General features: G+C 45.3%; 1 protein-coding gene across 10 annotated transcripts in view; it reads left to right on the top strand.

Moving 5' to 3' along the window:
* KATNAL1 (katanin catalytic subunit A1 like 1) overlaps nt 1–8128 on the top strand; it is a 46619-nt gene extending 38491 nt beyond the window's left edge. For 8 of the 10 annotated variants that reach the window (XM_071804629.1, XM_071804626.1, XM_071804612.1 and 5 more), the window contains 3 exons: nt 376–510; nt 2828–2954; nt 4457–8128. In XM_071804629.1, coding sequence (XP_071660730.1) covers nt 376–510; nt 2828–2954; nt 4457–4655 — 461 coding nt within the window. In that variant the 3' untranslated portion in view covers nt 4656–8128. The remainder of the gene's footprint in view (nt 1–375; nt 511–2827; nt 2955–4456) is intronic. The other 2 variants (XM_071804620.1, XM_065830162.2) reach the window with 2 other exon arrangements.
* Nucleotides 8129–17398: the final 9270 nt, after the last annotated feature.

Below are 17398 nucleotides of genomic sequence, written 5' to 3'. Positions count from 1 at the left end.
CCAAAGTGATAATTTCTTTGTAGTCCTCATTTGGGAGTCCAAGGAGTGATTCGTATTTCTTCTGTGGCCAGACTTGACAGAGGTAGCACTTTTGGTGGGACTAGCAGGGCAATGCTCACGTGTGATGGTGTTATTAGCACTGTCAAAGAAAGTGCTCCACCGACTCGGCAGAAGAATGAACTGTCCCTCTCTCTGTGACAATGATGGGCTTGTCACACCTAAGCTATGGGAGGTTTGGGAAGGGGCATTAGGACTATATAGAGCTGTCGCTTAGCTTTGTCCAGGCTTCTGCAATGGTTGTGCAGTGTTTCTTAGCAAGCGCCTTAATCAATAGGAGATATGGAGTGAAATGGCTCTGAACTGTTGTGCTTGCAGGGGTAGGTGGTGCTCTGGAAAATGATGACCCTTCCAAGATGGTTATGGTATTAGCAGCTACAAATTTTCCGTGGGATATCGATGAAGCTCTTAGACGGAGACTGGAGAAGAGGATTTATATACCTTTGCCCACAGGTATGTTTGCTACGAGCGTTTTCCTCTAAAACGACCTTTGCAAGATGAGTTTAGGATTACTCCAGGACTGTTGGGTTTGGGAGGAATCTTGATGGTTTTGGGTTGAACAGTGGAAGTCAGGGGTTAATAATTTGTCTGGGCCACTTTATTTCTGAAGAGAGTGAGAGAAAGAAAAAAAATACTACTTGCTTGGAGGCTTAAAAACAACTGCGGTATTTCATTGCAAGCCCATTGATGGGTTCTTACATTTTGAAAGAGAGTTAGTTTTAATGAGCCTGGAATTATTTTAAATGTTTAACAGTCAATCCTTGAGTGATCATCAAAGGCAGCCTTTGGACATATTCAGAAATACTGCAAATGCACTCCATGCCCTTGCAGACAAATGCAAAGAAGTGGATCCATGAATTTTCACTTACAGGCTTATTTCATTGTAAATCACTGCTCGCTCGCCTTTATGGCTGTGCTTCGAGTCACTCAGAATGCAGCAGGCTGATTGCTTTCCTGCCCTAGGATGTCTCGGCTTGTGTTGTCTTTCCTAGCTGTCATTCACCTGTCCTATTAATTTTGAGATTCCTATCACTTGAAGTTTGCATAGCTTCGTTTATTCCTGGTACAGTGGATGCCTCATCTCCCTGCATGAGCACTCAAGATAACAAAATGTGTGTTCATGGTGACAGCAGTTGTGATTGAGTTTAGCAGGTATAAGGACACTTAATAGTTCTACAGCTTGTCTTTGTGCCTTACAGGCAGTAACAGCTCCTAACAGGATGCCTGTCTTTATGACCAATTAGTTTAAAATCCTACCAGCGCTTGCTCTTGTTTCTAATTAAAGCAGATTGCTTTTTGACACAGTGTATTACACTCTGGACAACATACGAGATGTGCTCCAGTTTGATTTTCAGTCTTATGTTCTGTTGCATTTATTCTGTAAATAAGAATGTTGAGATGTTCTGGGAAGTCTAAATGATGCATTTATAGCTGCTGTGTGATTCGATGTGGTCCGGCATTTTAATTGAAAAAGGGATACGGTATGTCATATGTATACTTGTATGTCGTGGAATTTGGTACAAGTATATATCCTACCATGTTTCATTTTCAAAATACTGCAAGGACTTGTTCAGCCCCATAGCAAAGATTAGAAGAATGTTTTCTGTTGCAGGACACTCTTTGCAGGTATGCTGTATGTACGTTGTGCTCTGTAAATAATAAATCCTCACTTTATAGCTGGTGCCAGTTGTGTGTGATTGATAACTCTGTATTCCTGACCGTTCTGAAAAGCACACCAAGCAGCTTTAGACAAGCCTTCTAATTTCTTTTATGTTTCCCCTCCACCCCCTTTTTTAATTAGGGACATCAATAAATAAAACATAAATGTTGATATTTCCTTAAGACTTTTAGCCTTTCCTACTGCTATTTCTTCTGTTACAGTTGTCGTCTTTTCTAGGCCATAAAAATTGGTCACTGTGTAAATAAAGATGCTGAGCTGGTATATTTTTCTGTAGAGTGAAAACCAGGAAAGCATTCATCCTCTCTTTGCCACCCTTGTGCAGGGTAACACTGAGGCTTAAGCTCTCAAATGTGAATTCCCTGTTATAAGCCTAGGCTGTTTAGCATATGTACCCAAATGCACATATGCACGTGCCATCTACAAGAAAAAATGGTTAACCAGCTTCATAAGTGCTCATTTGCATAGCTGATTATCACTGTGTGCACACTGCATCTAGGTCTGGAAGTGAGATACCAGGACATTTGTATTGTAAATATGTTAATATATTTACTGTATTAATGTATCTGTTTTCTATCAGATTTCAGCAGCTTTCTTGGGTCCCAACTAAGTACAGTGCTTAAATATATGCTTAAAGTTCAGCCTATTTTTAAGGGCTTTGTGCTCTCTGAAGCTCTGTTAATAGAATCGTCATTGTAGTTCTAATGAAACTGTGTCAATAGTGTGCAATCAAACACTTAAACCCAAGTGAATCCAAAGGGATGTGAGAAGCAGCAGGCATTTGTAGGATTGCGCTTTCGTGCCTTTGGGTAGTATGCGACCAAATGCTTTGTCACCTGAGACATAACAGACGTTTTTAATGACGTATGACTTTGGAAAATGTCTCTAGAGCATGCTATTTTAATATACTGCTTTTAACCATATGCTTTACTGTATTTGATTGCACACGTTACTGTGGTTTGTTCCATCTCTTTCCTTTTCTTACATCAAACACTTCTGTTTGAACTTTTCATGGAAAAAAAATAAGTTGTGTTTATATATTTTTTTAATTTTAATCTTCCAAATCTTCAAATAAGTATTTTTATGTTGTAGCAAAAGGCAGAGCAGAACTACTTAAGATTAATCTTCGGGAAGTAGAACTGGATCCTGATATTAGCCTTGAAGAAATTGCTGAGAAGATTGAAGGCTATTCTGGTGCTGACATCACTAATGTTTGCAGGTATGTCATTCCCTTTAATTTGCAAATAAAACTGCATGGAAAGTCATTGTTTGCATTACATAATAAAAGGCAAGACCCAGCACAGCTGAAGCCACGCGAACGGTGATGGTGTTTGAAACCCAAATCTGTTTACTGGAACCATGTGGTGCTGTCGTGTGAAGCAGTCTAGAGATCATGGAGTCTTTCTGTGAGATGTGGTTAAGTTTTCTTGGATCCGAAGAGAAAAAAATTATCTGAGCAAATCTCATGTTACTGTTGGCTGCATTTACTACATTTGTCTGCATTTGTTAATGTAGTACAAAACAGGATTGGATTTATTTTTTTTATAAATCCCATGAGTTTAAGAGCTAGAATCTTCTGATGTGAAGGAATCTTTCACAGAATGTTTCTTTGAGGCTTCTATATGCCGTACGTTTGGACAGCCCCCAGTGCAGCATGGTCTTGGTTTCTGCCTGAATTTTCTAGGTGCAGATAGTTTGTAGCATTAGTATTGAATTTATTTCCACCCTGTTCCCACAGTTTGTTTCATTTTTTTGAGAAATGAGTCTTTTCTAGTGGAGTACAGGTATCTGAAATAACTTACTAGAAGGAAGTCTGTGTCCCTTGTAATGTTAGGATCCCTGCCAAGAGAAATGGATCCTTTAAGAACATGGCTTGGGATTTTTTTAGTTCCCCTGCTGCTTTACTGAAATTGTGAAGTGACTTCATGGTTTTGAAAACTTGGTGTGTGTCACACAGTGCAATAGTTAAATTACCTGTTCTCCCTGAGGCCTCTGTTATCCCTTGCTGGGAAAAACCTTGGGAAAGAGAAAATGTAATTTCAGACTGCATGTGGGTCACGGTGTGAGAAATGAGCAGTGATCTCTGTGCTGGTGGCCACGCCGGCAGCACCTGAGCTGGAGAGGCGGCGCAGAGCAGGTAGAGCGTGAGGAGCCACAGGCACCAGTGGCCTCAACCCCCTGGGGCTCATGTCACTGGTGTCTGGTGCCTCCTGCTCTGCCCACCACAGGTTCAGGTGCTGTGTGCGAGCAGGCGGCAGAGCTGGGCTGCACTCTCAACACTTGCTGACTGGCCTTTTGCGCTGCACAGTGGGGAGAAGATTGAAATCTAAGTGGATGGGGCTGCAAAATCCAGACTCCTTTAAAAAAAAAGTTTTTGAGTGCAGTTCCTCACCCACCCTGCCCTTTCCTGCACTGAAGTTGTAAAATTTCATCTCCATGAATCATTGTAAAAGGTTTTCAGTTTTATAGTTTTAATTATCTCTGCACATTTACCATATGCTTAAATGGATTTTGGTACCAATGCATTCTTTATGTTGAATTAATGCAGTGATCTGGGAACGTGGAAGCTAGGAAAGATGTGAACGGCATCTTCTATGGTAAATAAGTGCTCTCTTAAGCGTCCCTGGCAGTAATTTTTAGCAAGAGAATACAATCAAAATTCATAGGCTTACAACACATGCTGCTGGCAGTTAGCTCCCATACATTGTCCTGTATTTCCAGGGATGCCTCTTTAATGGCAATGAGACGGCGTATTAACGGCTTAACTCCAGAAGAGATTCGTGCGCTTTCTAAGGAGGAGCTTCAGATGCCGGTTACCAAGGGGGACTTTGAACTGGCTCTGAAGAAAATCTCCAAATCTGTTTCTGCTGCAGACCTGGAGAAGTATGAAAAATGGATGGCGGAGTTTGGATCTGCTTAATCTCAGTGACAGCTCTCCTTTGGTACAGTTTAATGGCTTTTGTTGTTTTCACTTGCAGAATGAGTTAGAAACCCTTTTGAAGGTTTAATAAAAGGTCTGCATCTGCCCGCATCCCACCCCCTTCTGGTGACAAGATCTTTAAAACTCCGTTTGCCTTTAAAGGGAATGAACACAATAGTAAGTTGATATTGTAAAAGATATATTATCTCTGAATAGTAAAATAAGACTAACAGGTACTGAAAAAATATACTTTTGAGGCTAATATTTTTATTTTTCCAATGAAGAGCAGTGTTACTTAACCTCCTCATAGTCATCTTTAATGGCTGGAATCAGTAAGTCACCTGGGGGCTGTGACTCCAGAGGAGCTGACAAGGGCTTGCTGTACCCCCTGCTCTTAAGTGCTGCATTTCTGTTGAGCTGCTGACTCTGCCTTTGTTGAATGTGGCATCAAAGTAACTGTGCTCTCTGCTTGGATACTCAGAGCAAAGCCTGTGGATTAATTGGGATTCCACTGAGGAAATGAGGATCAGTTTTCCATCAAGATACGAGCTCAGCTCTCCTCCCATGTGCTTCCATTTGGAATTGCTGTCACTTCAGACTGGAGTGATGTTACCTGTGACGACTTCTGATGGAAATCAGAGGAAAAGGGCCTTGAATGCTCTCAGTCTGGTTTGTGCTTGATCTCTGAACATAGTTTGTACCAGTTTGACCAGTAAATACTTTGAAGTTCGACCGGTAGGCACTTTTTTACATCTTGCACTTTTATGCTTATGTATAACCTTATACTTTGTCTGTGTTGTCTAGATATTATTATTTAAGTACCAAGAGTTTATTACAATAAAGACACTAATGTCAGGGCTGTCTTTAAAACACAAGGCTGTGCTTAAAACACGTGGCTGTGGACTTCCACTTCTTCTGTTTAGACATGAACTCTTTCCTAGCTTTACTAGGCAATGGAATTTGCTCCTGTTTATGTTGCAGAACTGTTAATGCTTAATTTTTTAAATGAAGATTTCTTAACAATTTATAAATGTTATTGATTTAGGGAAAAATAATCTGTACGATCTTATTTATGTTGTTATCCGTTTCTTCCCGCATGCAAGTGTGGGGCTGAGAAGGGCTGAGCTATAAGCTCCAGCAGGAGAAATTATCTCTCTGCAGTGTAACTCTGATGCTGACTACGTGAGCTTTGCACAGACTCGGGCTGTGAGTCTGACATACAGAGGTTTCCCATGGTAGGAATGAGAAGAAGTCTAATTTACAGAGGAATGCGCAAGGTCACAAGTTGTTGGTTATTTTGTGATCTGGGCCCAAAGTATCTTGGTGGATGTGAGTTGCTGTGCAGCTCGGTAGCTATTCTACCCTCCAGCTCTCTGCTGAGACTCCTAATGGCATAGCCAGGTGTGGCAAACTGGAGTAAGAAACAGATAACACCTCCTCTTGAATGGCAGTATATCTTTATTTGCTCCTTTTTGCCGGTTCTTGGAAGTTCCCAATAATATCAGTAATTCAGCACATTGATCTCTTGGGCCATGACATATGAACCACTGCAGCAAATACTGCTCAGGTGTGTTTACTGCTCAATACAGCAAGGTCTGTCAGGATGTGTGCCTGACAGCTCTGCAGCATCTATCTGATACATGAGTGACTTTTGAAGCTGTTTTACCCTTGTGGCTTTGTCTGTCAGTGTTCCTTTTTCTTTCTTTGTATGCCAGGACCACGTCTTGGATTGATCCTGTCATTTTAGAGGGCCACCCCAATTTGCACGAAGAAACACCATGGAGGTTCTATCAGTCTTGCATTTGACATGAACCTCAGTTGGGGCTTTAGAAGCATGTTTCCATGTAGTACTCCAGAAGAAAATACCTTCTGGGGCCCCCAGACTGGTTGAGACACAGCTGCTGTTCATCTCTTTCCAAGAACAGAGCATCTCCCCTGACTAGGCCCTGTTACGCTCCTGACAGGGAGGTTACTGCAGCAGGCATGTCAGCTTTTACCCTCTTCACCTCCAGGAAGAAAGAAGAGGTCCAGTTGCTTCTTTCCTGACCAGTTTGCATTAACTGCACAGTAGAGCCCTTGGGATAGATTCACCATGCGTGTGACTGTCAGACTAAAAGGAACAGCTCTCTCTGCACTGGAAGATGAGCAAGCAGAAGCCATGTTGACTCTTTATAATTTTTGGATAAATTCCAACCAGGGCTAGTCTGTTCCTCCCGAGGAATAACAGGACCTTTATAGAGAGACAGCTTTGAAAACATTGCTACAGTCTGTCATTTCCTTATGAAAGCTGTAGGCTGTAGCTGTTACTCTTTGTTTGTTTTACTGCATTAGAAATTAATAAAGCTACATGAATCTTTTGTGGCCAGTGCCAGATTAGCACTTCAGAGTCTCTCACTAGAGAGGCCATTGCTGCCCGAGGAGCTTAGTCCACACAAGCAGGATCTAGAAGGGAACAGACATGAATCCAAATGACTTGCCCTGTTCAGAGTTGTGCTGGGATTCAGCTGCTGCTGCATAGTAAGGTCTAAGTACCAGTTTTCTCAGTTCCATGTTGCAAGCAGAGTGCCCTTCCTGCTGATGAAAGCACAGTGTTTAGCAAAAATGTCATTCCTTAGCTCTTTGATGCATCTTCTACCTTAAGGCACTAAACTTCCGTTTTGGCTGTTAAGCAAAATTCACTGTACTGGGTATTCCCTCTAGTAGAATTTATTCAGGTGCTGCAGTCTTTTTCTCTAAAGGTCATGATTTCTACCCCAAATACATTTTTTCTTGTACTGGTCCTTTCCTGCTGCAGAACAGAAAAGTGAAACTTTCCAAGCCATAGATGTTTACCTGTACAACGGTTGTGCCCAAGCGTTACACACTGACTTGTGCCCTGCTGGATCAGGCACCCTACTCTGTAAGACAGAGACCATCCCTTTGCTGCTGAGACTTCTCAGGACAGGGTTCTGACCCTGTGTGCTGACCCTTACATCTTTCCTGAGTCATGCTGGTGTGCTCGCCTGGGTGGGCTTGGAGACGGGTTATTAACTCAAGAGGGGAACCAGCAGCGAGGTGCAGCAGGGAGCAAACAGGGAAAGAAGGTCAGGCCAACAGTGGCAGCAACTAAAGGCCCTAAGGATGAGCTTACAGCTCAGCCTAAGTCTGGTTTGTGTCCCACTGGTGGAAGCCCTTGTGTAGGGATGTTGGATTCCTCAGAAAGCAATGGACAAGCATATCACAGCCTGCTGCGACAACTTGTTCAGCCTGTGGCTGTGTGTATGTGGAGATACATGGGCACACGTGTGCATATGTGCACACACAATGTGTGGTGCTTCAGTAGATTGTACCTAAATTACATTTTAAAATAAGTTTTAAAGCTGTGTTTACATGTCTCTTTCCAAACATCTGTGAAGTCCCTCTTGGGTGGCACTGCTAATTTTTGTACAATAAGCAATCTGGTTGTATGAAGTAATAAATGTGCATGTAGAGTCTGTTCGTCTGGGCTGGGCTGTGAATGCTTTGCTGGCAACTGTTTCCAAAGCCTGCCACACAATGCAGATCTTTTCAGTGTGTCACGGTGGTGTTGGACTCACCAAAGTCCTGGATGGAGAGCAGTTAAAGCAAAGTCTGGTTTTCTTGGAAAGCGCTGTCAGCAATGCTTTCCCTCTTAAATTGGCCTTTTGTTGCCACAAGCTATAAAATGGGGAACGCTTCAATGCCCAATGAGTGGAAGGAGAGTTGGGGAGAACAGAGCAGAGGCCCCAGCAGATGTTCAGTGTTAGCACCTGATTCAGACCTCACAGAGCCAGGCAGACTTTTTTATTACTTGCCCCTGGGCTGGAAGTGTAATCAGGCTCCAGAGAAGCTATATCACCAGCTGCCTGCTAACCAGGAGACTTTCAAGAGCAAAACTTCTGTTAGGAAAGAATTTTCAAACTTGGAAAGAGACCCCAAGTCTCTTGGGACTGAGTTGATTATTTGAATTTTCTCACTAACTTCCTTATGAAAGTATGTGTAGTTTCCAGTGTTCATAACGCCTCGAGCATGAAAGGACGAGCAAGGGAAATTGCTGATCAAGGGATTTCAGGAGAGGTCGAATCTTTGCATAGGAAGTTCAGCTCACCCCAGTTGAAAGAAGACTGTGAAATAGCAAAGATGCACCAATGTGTTCTGACCATTATGAAGATGAAAGAGGTGGTGTGCTGTAAAGAAGTCCTATATCAAACAAGCAAAGACCTGGCTGTGTGGTCCAGGCACAAGGAGGTGGAAGCAGCAGAGGAAATAGTAAGAATTTGTCTGTTTTTGAAATAAACCACCCTGAATCCATTCATGGACTGACGATTTATTCTGACCTGTAGTCACAGATAAGAACATGATGAACATGGAGGTGGAAGTGCTGCCAGGGATCCAAGCAGGGAGCCTGGGAGTGTAAGGTGGGTGTCAGCACCATGGTGGCAGCTGGGACCCACTCAGTATGAGCCACCCACCAAACCACGCTGCCAGCACAGGCTCAGCTGAGCAGGGCAGGAATAGTCTCAGCAGCCTTCTGATGGAACAAAGCAGCCAGTATGAAGCCACCCATGTTGGTGGTGGCAAAGGTAGAGAGATGTTGTAGTTTAGAGAATGTGGCACACAGTCTTGTTTCCTGCTCCATGGGAGTGCTGTGCAACAGCTTGGCTGTGGCTGTAGGTGCCCCAATCACCCACATTCTAGAGCCAACTTCCACACCAACCTTAGCTAACAGAGCTGCAGCAACAAGTGATGTTCCCACCTCCCTCAGCATAGAGACATTTGACCCTCTCTGCTTGCTGAGCCAGCCTGTCTTGTGTGCTGGTTGTTTGGTACCTCTAACAGAGGAGCTCCCTTGGTGCAATACAGAGCTGTCTTTTGATCAGCTAAAGCACCATGCTCCTACACCTCTCTGCACCTAGGTGTCTTGGAAAGATCCAGGCGATTTTCCTCTTCTTTAGAAGAAGACCCTAACTAGCATTAAAAGTGTATGGGATGAGATATCTTGGCTAGCCTGGTTGCCCAGCACAAGAACACACGCCTCAACAGCCAAGGAAGTGCCACAAGGAAAGTTCTGGTTTTATTGTGAGGAGACAAAGTGTGTGGATGTTCCCACTCCTACTGCAGGAGTAGAGTTAGGATCGTATTGTGTCCAAGCTCCATTTTCTGGGTTTTGTTTATTCGTGGCTTCTTTGTTGTAGTAAGAACATTTTTCTCAGAGTTAGTGAGAAGACATGGATTTTCTGTTCAGTGTCTGGGTTAGGGTTTTGGGACTCCCATGATCTGGTAGGTACATGAAGCTGTTGAGCCCATTAATTAAGCTGAAAGAGTGTAGATTTAGGTTAGATATGAGGAAGAAATTCTTCCCCATGAGGGTGGTGAGGCACAGGAACAGGCTGCCCAAAGAAGCTGTGGATGCCCCATCCCTGGAAGTGTTCAAGGCCAGGTTGGATGGGGCTTTGAGCAACCTGGTCTATGGAAGGTGTCCCTGCCCACGGCAGGGAGGGTGGAACTAGGTAATCTTTAAGGTCCCTTCCAACCCAAACCATTCTATGATCCTATGATTCCCAGCATGCTTACTTTTGGAGAAAAGCATCATGTACCCCTGTCTGGCTGTACAGTAAGCAGTGTAGCTTTGTGCAAAGTTGCTTAAATATTGTATTTAAAATATTAGTTTGGCAAAGAGAGAAGTTCTTCCTGCCAGTTTACAACTGTGTTTCTCCCATTCATGAGCAGCCCCTTGCATAAGTTGTCCAACTGATGTAAAATAAACTGTCTTGGAAGTAAGAGTTTTTTAAACTTGACTTTGAAGAGCAAGAAAGGTAGAAAAATATTTGCCTAGGAGAAGATACCGGAGTACTCAGGATGTTGAAAGCTGAAATTTCTTCCTTTTGTGGCTTTCCTTTTTGTCTAGCAGTTACACTGCTGGGTTGCGCTTTCTGTTTCCAATTTGTTTTGAAATAATTACCATTGTTTATCCATCTCTCAGCCTTTGCAGATGAACTGGTTGCACAGAGCCCGCTTTTGCTTAGCGGTTGGTGTTCTTGCACAGTGTGTTGTGTGGCATCTAATTGAATGGGCTGATGGCGTGAGATCTTCCTTGTGAAGTAAAGGTCACCTGAACGGTGAAGGTGAGAGGAACAGCACTGAATACCAATTGGACTGGCGACAACGGGAACCATAGCAACTCAGCACAGGGTTTATAAATACAACTGAGAGGAAAAAGGGAATAACCTTAAGGAGTGGCTGACAACACTGCAATATGCATGTTGATAAAAATGGGGGTCTTTGCATCTTTGCCAGTGAGAAGAACGTACATAAGAGGGTGGAAGTGGCTTGGTGACCAAAGGCAGCCAACCGCAGGCACTGCTGACAGGTTTCGTCGCCCAGCCTTGCTGCTTCAAAACTTGCCAGTCTCCAGGTCACATTTGTTACAGCCACCACAAAAACTGAATTTGACCTCCTAATGGCTTGTTTCTCATCTTGAAATATGTTCGAACTTTGGATATGCTTTTTGGAGGGCTAGAAGAACAAGGGGATGTTAATATTGATGTTTTTCTGTAGGACCCTGGGGCTCTGTTGTGCTGGATGCCATTCGGGTGCACAAGAGATTCTGCAAATCCTTATGGGGAGTTGGGGTGGTGGAAGGCTGAGGAAAGTCAACTTGCCCAAGGTGCTGGGATCAGTAGAACAGACAAAACTGTGACCCTGACTCCCAGTTCCTGATCGAAGAGCATACAGTAGTGTTCTTCAGTTGATTTTGATTTGCAGCCCCCTAGCATTTTTTCTACTGAGGCTGAACATCCTTGTGTTGTGAATTAAACACAGCAAGATTTGTTTTTCTTAGATACCTTCTGCAAGCCCTTAACAAATAGCCTGTGGTGCTCCTGGGGGCTGCAGATAGTTTGCAAAGCACTGGGCCATGGCATCCTAAGTTTGCCTGACTTTCTTATGGAAGGGAGTCTATAATGGATGCTGTTGATTTAATTTTCTTCTTTTTAATCTTTTTAGTTTGCTCAGCAAGATGAAGCTCAGTGAACGTCAGGTGCTTCTGGGGAGTTTATTTACAGTGTGTTTTCTTTCGTGCAAATTAGCGTTCCATCAGCATATGGCACAGCCATCTAAAATAAATATTTGGCTTTCCTTAATTTATACTTGTGTAGAAAGGTCCCTGAGTGTGCATATCTATCCCTCTGTTGTATCTAATTAGACATTTCTACCACAGTGCTGGGGGACCAGGCTCCTTCCCCCATGCCGAGGAGCTGAGAGCTGTGATTGACGCACTGCTTCCCTGCGTGATGGACCCGAGTGCCTCAGCTCCGCTTCCCTGCGTGATGGACCCGAGTGCCTCAGCTCGGGGGGAGTGGGGCAGGCAGCTGGCCCCTCCGCCGCCAAGGCTGCCAGCAGCTCACCGGCGGCACTGCCAGGTCAGCCTCCCTCTCTAGATGCTGGGAATTCAGATTTATTTAAGCTGGGAACCTGCCCAGCCTAAGCAAAGGCTTGGCTCCCCGTCCGTGATCACCTCCTTCACCCGCCGAGGCAGCTGCGCTTTTGCGAGACACGAGCCCAAGCGAAACGTGTGAGAGCAAACAGCTCTGGCTGGGAGATGCTGGAGGAGGAGGTTGGGCAGCAGTGAGGTGGGATGGCACGCTGGGCTGCGTCCCTCTGTGCCCAGGGGCTGGGGAAATAAGTGGTGGGGAGGGGGAAAACATTCCCCCGTCATTCAATACGGACATGCATGGGAGAAGAGCAGGAAACTTATTTTAAAACAAAGGAACAAATGGAAAATTAATGAGTTTTAAGATGGAGTGGAGCCCCACAGCCAGTGACCCAGAAGGCCTTTTCCAACTCTTTGACAGATCCAGATGTTTTGTGTTCTCACAAATTATTTGCAAAATTTCTACTAGTTTCCAATCTAAGTAAGTTCACACTTGATTTGCATCCATCTGATTTTGTGCTAATGTCATCTTCTATAATAGCAAATAGTTCTTACTCCCTGCCACATCCCTGAATGTATTTATAGAATCATCATATAAAGCAACACCTTGTGCTTTGTTAGACTGTATAAGCTCTTTCAGCCTCTTTTATAAGACAGATCCTCTTCAGTAACCTTTTTTTCCACCTTAGCCCATTCGGTTTTTTAACACAGACTGCCAGAAGTGTACACCATGCTTCCATAAGCTGCACACAGCAAGTTACCCAAAAAGGCAAGGAAAAAAAATAAATTGCCATCATGGTACAAATTGCTGTAATCAAGCAAATAAACCAAGTATTTGGTTGTATAACCTATGAGAGGTCAGAAGCTTTAGGAATATTGTTGTTGAACAGCAACTAGGACTCATTAGATAACTGAGACGATGGTAGGCAGTGGGATGCACAGGGAATGGGAGGAAAATGCAGGAGCTTGCCAGGGGATGGCAGGAGAAAAGATTTGTGTATTCTGTTCGCAGGCAATGCACACTTGGTTTGAGTCCACAGGATTTCTGGGGGCGCTTGCATGCTGCCCAGAAACAGAGGAAGAAGAGATTTGAGCCCATCTAATAAGTTCCAAGGACAGCACAGCCACCAGTAACTGTGGATGAGTGCGGAGTGATGGGTTGGATCACATCTACCTTCTGCCAGTGTCCCTGTCTCTGCTTTTCTCCTGTGTGTGCACAGAGCCCAGCCAGACATGAGTTATCCTGGCACTCACGCTCGGGTGCCCACGTGTGCCCCATTGCTCTGTGCAGGACCCTGCTGGTACATGGTTCTCCAGGGCATGCTCCTTCCCTTCGAGCTGTCCAGAAATGATCAGCCTGGTGGTTATCTACCGGCAGGTGTCCTGAGGTCCCTCAGTGTCTTGGGTGCAGACACAGAACACACGCAGCCTCGAACACACTGGTGTCTAAGTTGATCCCAAGCTCTGTCTCAGTGCAGTCTTCCTTTGTGAATGGCTAAACCCCCTCCTCTCTCCCTGCAAGGCTCCTGGCTTTAGTTTTTCCCAAACCAAAGTTAGTCCAGCCCGGCCAAGCAGGACCAGCACACTCAAAGCAGTGAGACTGAGTGGGTAGCATGGGAATGCTGAGGCTGTGCACCTTTCTCCTGGCCCCTCCTGGCAAACACTGTGAGCCGGGGCAGATGGGACAGAATGGAGATGTTTTCCCAGGGGAGCTGTAGGTACTGGTACTAATTAGGCAGGAGCTGCTGGGAGACAGCAGAGGGAATTCTTCCTTTAGCAAGAGAGAAGAAGGCATGTAAAATTTGGGTGTTACCAAGGGCCCAAGGAAGGCTGAACATCCAGATCTTGGACTGTGGTACAGATGCTTCTCACGGCATCTTTCCCTTGCAGCACTGCACCCCTCAGATGCCAAGACACAGTCATCTTTCCCTCAGAGCACTCCTGCCCAACAGCTGCCTGTGGACCTGCTGTGCAGATGTGCTGGGCAGCGGGAAGGGTGGGGGACAGCTCGGCTCTCACACATAGCGTGATCCAGCCAGGGCCAGCAAGTGGCTTTCTGACAACACCCTGCAGTGCAACAGCCAGGTTAGGAGAGATGCTAAGAGACAGACTCTGCCCTTGTCTGGTCCTTCCTTAACAAAATTTATTAACAAATCTGAGCCTCAAGAAGGGAGGACAATGGAGAAGGGGGTGTTGGAAAGAGGTGTTTCTTAGCACTGTGTTCTATTTTACAAATCTGTCCTGCATGGCTTCTCCTGGTTGTCTGTGGGGCCGGGAAGCCTTTTTTCCATCTTTGACTTATAGCTTTTGGCTCCTTTGTCTCAAGCTGTGAAGTTTTGGCACGATACAGGTAGACTGCACTTGTGCTCAAACCAGCATAAAAATAATTTGGGTTCATGTCTTCTCATTCACCCTGGCAAAGGGGATGAAGATTCAGGAGAGGAGGTGCTGAGTGGTGCGCTTGAGGAGATGCATGAAAACAGCCAGGTCTTCTCATCTTCCAGGGTGAGGTCAAGCTCATTTCCAGCTGGATCTACCCTGCACAGGGCTGAGGGTGCTCCTGGAGGAGGTGACTGGAAATACCATTACTTACACCAAATGCACTGAAAAGGAGATGATGAGTGGTGTTCTCTGACTGTGGTCTATGATCTGAGATAATATTTGATATGGCTTTGGTGGTTAAACTGTGGTTTCTCATAGCTGGTGAGTTTTGCTAACACGTGGTAAAACCAGTCCCTAGATCTGGGTTGCAGAAGGACTCAGATCCCCGTATCTTCTCCTGCTCGGATAGATGGTTGTGCTCTGCAGCTGGGGTGAGGTAATTCCCCCCAGGAGTCCCCCTGCTACTGCCGAGAATTAGTTGTCCCTTCTCTCTCCTTGCAGCACACTAGGTTTTGATCTCTTACAAGAGATTTCAGGCTGATTCAGAAGAGTGCTGGAAACATTTTGTGGCCAGCAATGATCTGTTCTCCTGACCTAAATAGTTATGGTCAGGCTGCCCATTCCCACCTGTTTTCTCCTGGCAATGCAAACCCATTTCTAAAAGAGATGTGGTATCTTCCCTTCCCTTCTGTATGCCAGTGATCCTCTGTCCTGCCCAGTGAATACCCGTAAAGCATGCATGAAGACTTTCAGCCTTTTGGCTCTGTTCAGCGAGTCCAAGATGGAAATTAAAGCCGGCCACCAGCAGAGACATGAGAGCTGCTGAGTGAGCTGCTGGGAATGAAATAGTGCCACATGGTCTATGGACCGATTCTTTTCTTAAGGCTCATTATTTGTATTTTCCCAGCCCTCTCTTCTAGATCACCATGAAACCTCAAACACCAGGGCTGTCGCCCACAAGACTGATCCCCACGCCAAACACACAGGATACAGGGGAAGGCTGAAGCCAAGGCAGGAATCAGCTGCACATGGTAGAGGGTTGCAGCAGGAGCTCCAGTTGAGGAATGCATTTGCCATGTTGCTCAGGCCCCTGCCATGGATGAGGAGGCCAAGGGTCCATCAGCTGCTGTGTGTCACTGGGGCTTTGCCTGCTCCTTGCAGGATGAAAGTGGAACACAAAGGCAATGCTGCTGCTGCCAGGCATGAGGCAGATGAAAATATGTCACTTGCTGGGGATCAAAAGTCAATCAGACTGTCCTCCTGGGCTACACGCTTCTTTGCCAGGCTGCCTGCGCCCACCTGTCTGCCCTGTGGTGGGAGAATAAACAAACCCACCAACCTCACTCTCCTCACGGGGAGAGAACAGAGGATCCTCTTACAGGGATGTGCTGAGAAGATGGATCTTCCTGTGGACACAGCACCTCCTCAGAGACCTGTGGCAGAGGAGTGGACTGGTCATGCGAGGTGCTGGACAGGCACGCAGGGAATGACCACCCCAGCCTCAATGAGGAACCCAGGGTGCCAGCCAAACAAGCTGAGCTGAGCAAAGGAAGAGGCGAGGGTGGCGGTGGCAGATGTAGCATGCATGTGGACAGGTTCTGCTGGTGGCTTGTTGCTGTCCCTGATGCTTGTTAGCAGACCTATGGATGGTGTTCTCCCAAGAAGCTGAAATCAAACATGACCTTTGCTTGAAGGAAGCTGTCCAGACTACAGCCATGGGTTGGCTTGTCACACGGCCAAGCATCTCCTAGGGCTGGCCGGGACACCGTGGGGTACGTGCAGCTAGGTAGGGCTTTGCCTGCTCTCTGTGAAGACAGGGTTGGCACCTTTTCCATTTGCTGCTGAAGAGAGAGGCCAATGTATCTCCTGGCTTGGATTCTTAAAGGATTTCTGCTCCCACCAGGCTTTTTCAGCTGCTACTGTTAAGTGGCACCAAGCTGGATCACTTGTGTCTCTGGCAAGCTCTGCTTTTCATGTTCAGGTTTACCTCGAGACAAATTAATTTTTTTCCTTGAGAATGAGTTTAGCACACTATAAAACAAACGGTTCAATATCTCCTCCAGTCCCTCAGGACTGATTGTGAATTTGCGTTTAAACCTTGTTTTCTATTTAAGCCTCAGAGTTTTCTGTGTAATTTTCTTGTACAGAGAGGAATATGCAGCTACTGAGTGTGCAGAACCCACTTGCTCAGCCAGCACAAATCCCTTGAATAGAGTTTTCTACACCGTGTACATGGAGCTTATAAGCCCTTTGATTTAGGGCTCCTTGGGATATGATGCTAGCACCAGATTGGTAAATATTGAAATTTCTTAAGCTGCACAGAGGCTGCAGAGCACAAGAGCTCAGCTGGAAGGGATTCAGAGTCTTGCTGAGATTTGAATTCTTGAAGACCGCTTGACTCCTATAGCAAACAGAAACCTCCCGAATGTGACCATCTTCAGAAATATGTCCTTAAGAGAGCAAGAAATCATCAGGGAAAGGAAGGCTTCAAACAGCTTTTGAGATTCATAAGCACTTGAGGAAGATTTAAGAGCTAGAAGTAGCTTAATAGTTGCTTTACATGCCCAGCAGCTTTCAGTTTGTGCGTCCAGCAGCTGTAGCTGGGGGCTTGATGCAGTTTTCAGCCTCGGCGCTGGGTTCAGGGCATGAGGCTCCCACTCAGACCAGCTTTAGCTTTAAAGCAACTGCAGGAGTTTGTGTGCAAAGTGCTGACTGCAAATCTCCACCGGGAGAAAAACCGAGAGGAATGCGTATGTGCCAGGCTTGTTTAGAAACCACAGATGATTTACAAAGTGAGCTTAATTGGAATTTTCTCTTTGTGGCTTTCTGATGTGTTATTTTTCTGAGGCAGACGTGTAGGAGCTGTTTGAGAGGTCCATGTTTACTAATGAGGAGTTGCGTAATTTGGGATGTATTTATTAACTGTACATGT

The sequence above is a fragment of the Patagioenas fasciata genome, chromosome 1 (assembly GCF_037038585.1).
Source record: "Patagioenas fasciata isolate bPatFas1 chromosome 1, bPatFas1.hap1, whole genome shotgun sequence".
NCBI lineage: Eukaryota > Metazoa > Chordata > Aves > Columbiformes > Columbidae > Patagioenas > Patagioenas fasciata.
This window is presented reverse-complemented; position numbering and strand designations above follow the sequence as displayed.